Here is a 1,457-nt window from a genome sequence, read left to right as displayed (position 1 = left end):
TCCATCTCGTGATATTTGGATCAGAAACATCTCAGCCCTTGGGAAAAAAATAGCTGTGCTGGATGCTGGAAAACACCAGAAGCATCAGCAGCACCACACCGAGCCGCAGCATGATCCTGACGGATTTCTGAGTCGGCTCAAGCGCCATGGATGAACGCGACTCGATTTAACCTGCGCGTAAAAGAGCCTCAACATCCTTCAAAACGGACGGAGTCGTGGAGTATCGAGGGAAAACCCGGGCCAATCGGGACCGAGACGTCATGCCCAACATGGAAAGGGGCAAACCAGCCACCTACACAGGCGACAAGAAGGCAAAGATGGCTGCAAAGACCAATAAGAAGTGGGTAAGACTGGCCACCGTGTTCGCCTATGTTTTATCTGTGTCTCTGGCCGCGATCATCCTGGCCATCTACTACAGCTTCTTTTGGTCACCAAACAAGTCCAACAACACCTCCACCGCCATCCCCACCACCGACAGTGGCAACGGAACGGAGAGCAACAGCACGCTGGCGACACCGATCCACATCAACGCCACCGGCACCAACGCGTCTCTGGATCGGACAGCCAGGTCCCTCTCCAAAAGTGCGCACTCCGAACCCGCGGATCTCTACACATACATGCCCAGCGACATCATCTCAGACAGCCAGACTGCAGAGAAAACACAGTCCTCCAGGAGAAAGCAGACTGGAGACGCGCAACCGGAGACGCGCTGGAACGAGCGCGCAGCGTCGCTTGAGGACGACTCTAGACAAACTCACTCAAATAACGGGCCCAGAAAAACCTAAGACCTAAGTTTGAGACTTGGAAACGTTGCTGATCGTTGGAAACGTTCACAGGCCGGGACGAGGCCGACGCATAGCCTATATAGCAGAGGCTCTGATAGTGTTTAACCCTTCATATATAACCTGTTTTGTTTCGCCTTAATACTCGGCATCTCCTTGCAGTTGATATATGAGGAGCGTAAAACCTTTGTATAGGAAACACTCATCCGAAGCGACTGTCCATTGCGCTCAATGCCTTGATTCGAACAGCCATTCATTTTTGGGTGGGGGGGTGGGATGGGGACAAGCTTTTAAAATAACAACTCTAAAAGCTTGCATGCATTTCAACTAAACCTGTTAACCAATTTAATCAGGATTCTTATGTTAGAGGAACCTGTGTCGATGCTCAGGTATGTGCAAATATCCATGTAAACGTATTTTTAGTAATGTACATACATGCTCTGGAAACTTTTAGCATCACTAGATCATTTTTATAACAAATGATGTACCATAAGTGTAGAATACATCACCGTAATGGTACATAAACAACCTACAACTACAAACACTCAGTTCAATTTATTGCACAAGGGGTTAAACAGAAAGATGCTCTTGTGTTATATAAGACAATCTGGGCAGCACATCAATGACTTTGACTAGAATAAAAACAAGATGGCAAGGTAACGAAATTACAGTTTA

General features: G+C 47.6%; 1 protein-coding gene across 1 annotated transcript; it reads left to right on the top strand.

Annotated features, from left to right (window-relative positions):
* Window positions 1-937, top strand: LOC306850214 (uncharacterized protein). Its single transcript, XM_079385722.1, has one exon. The coding sequence runs from the start codon at window positions 261-263 to the stop codon at window positions 783-785; it is 525 nt and encodes a 174-aa protein (XP_079241848.1). The 5' UTR covers window positions 1-260; the 3' UTR covers window positions 786-937.
* Window positions 938-1,457: the final 520 nt, after the last annotated feature.

This window comes from Barbus barbus (genome assembly GCF_936440315.1).
Source record: "Barbus barbus genome assembly, chromosome: 30".
Taxonomy (NCBI): domain Eukaryota; kingdom Metazoa; phylum Chordata; class Actinopteri; order Cypriniformes; family Cyprinidae; genus Barbus; species Barbus barbus.
Note: the sequence above shows the minus strand (reverse complement) of the source record. Positions and strands in the feature narration are given on the sequence as shown.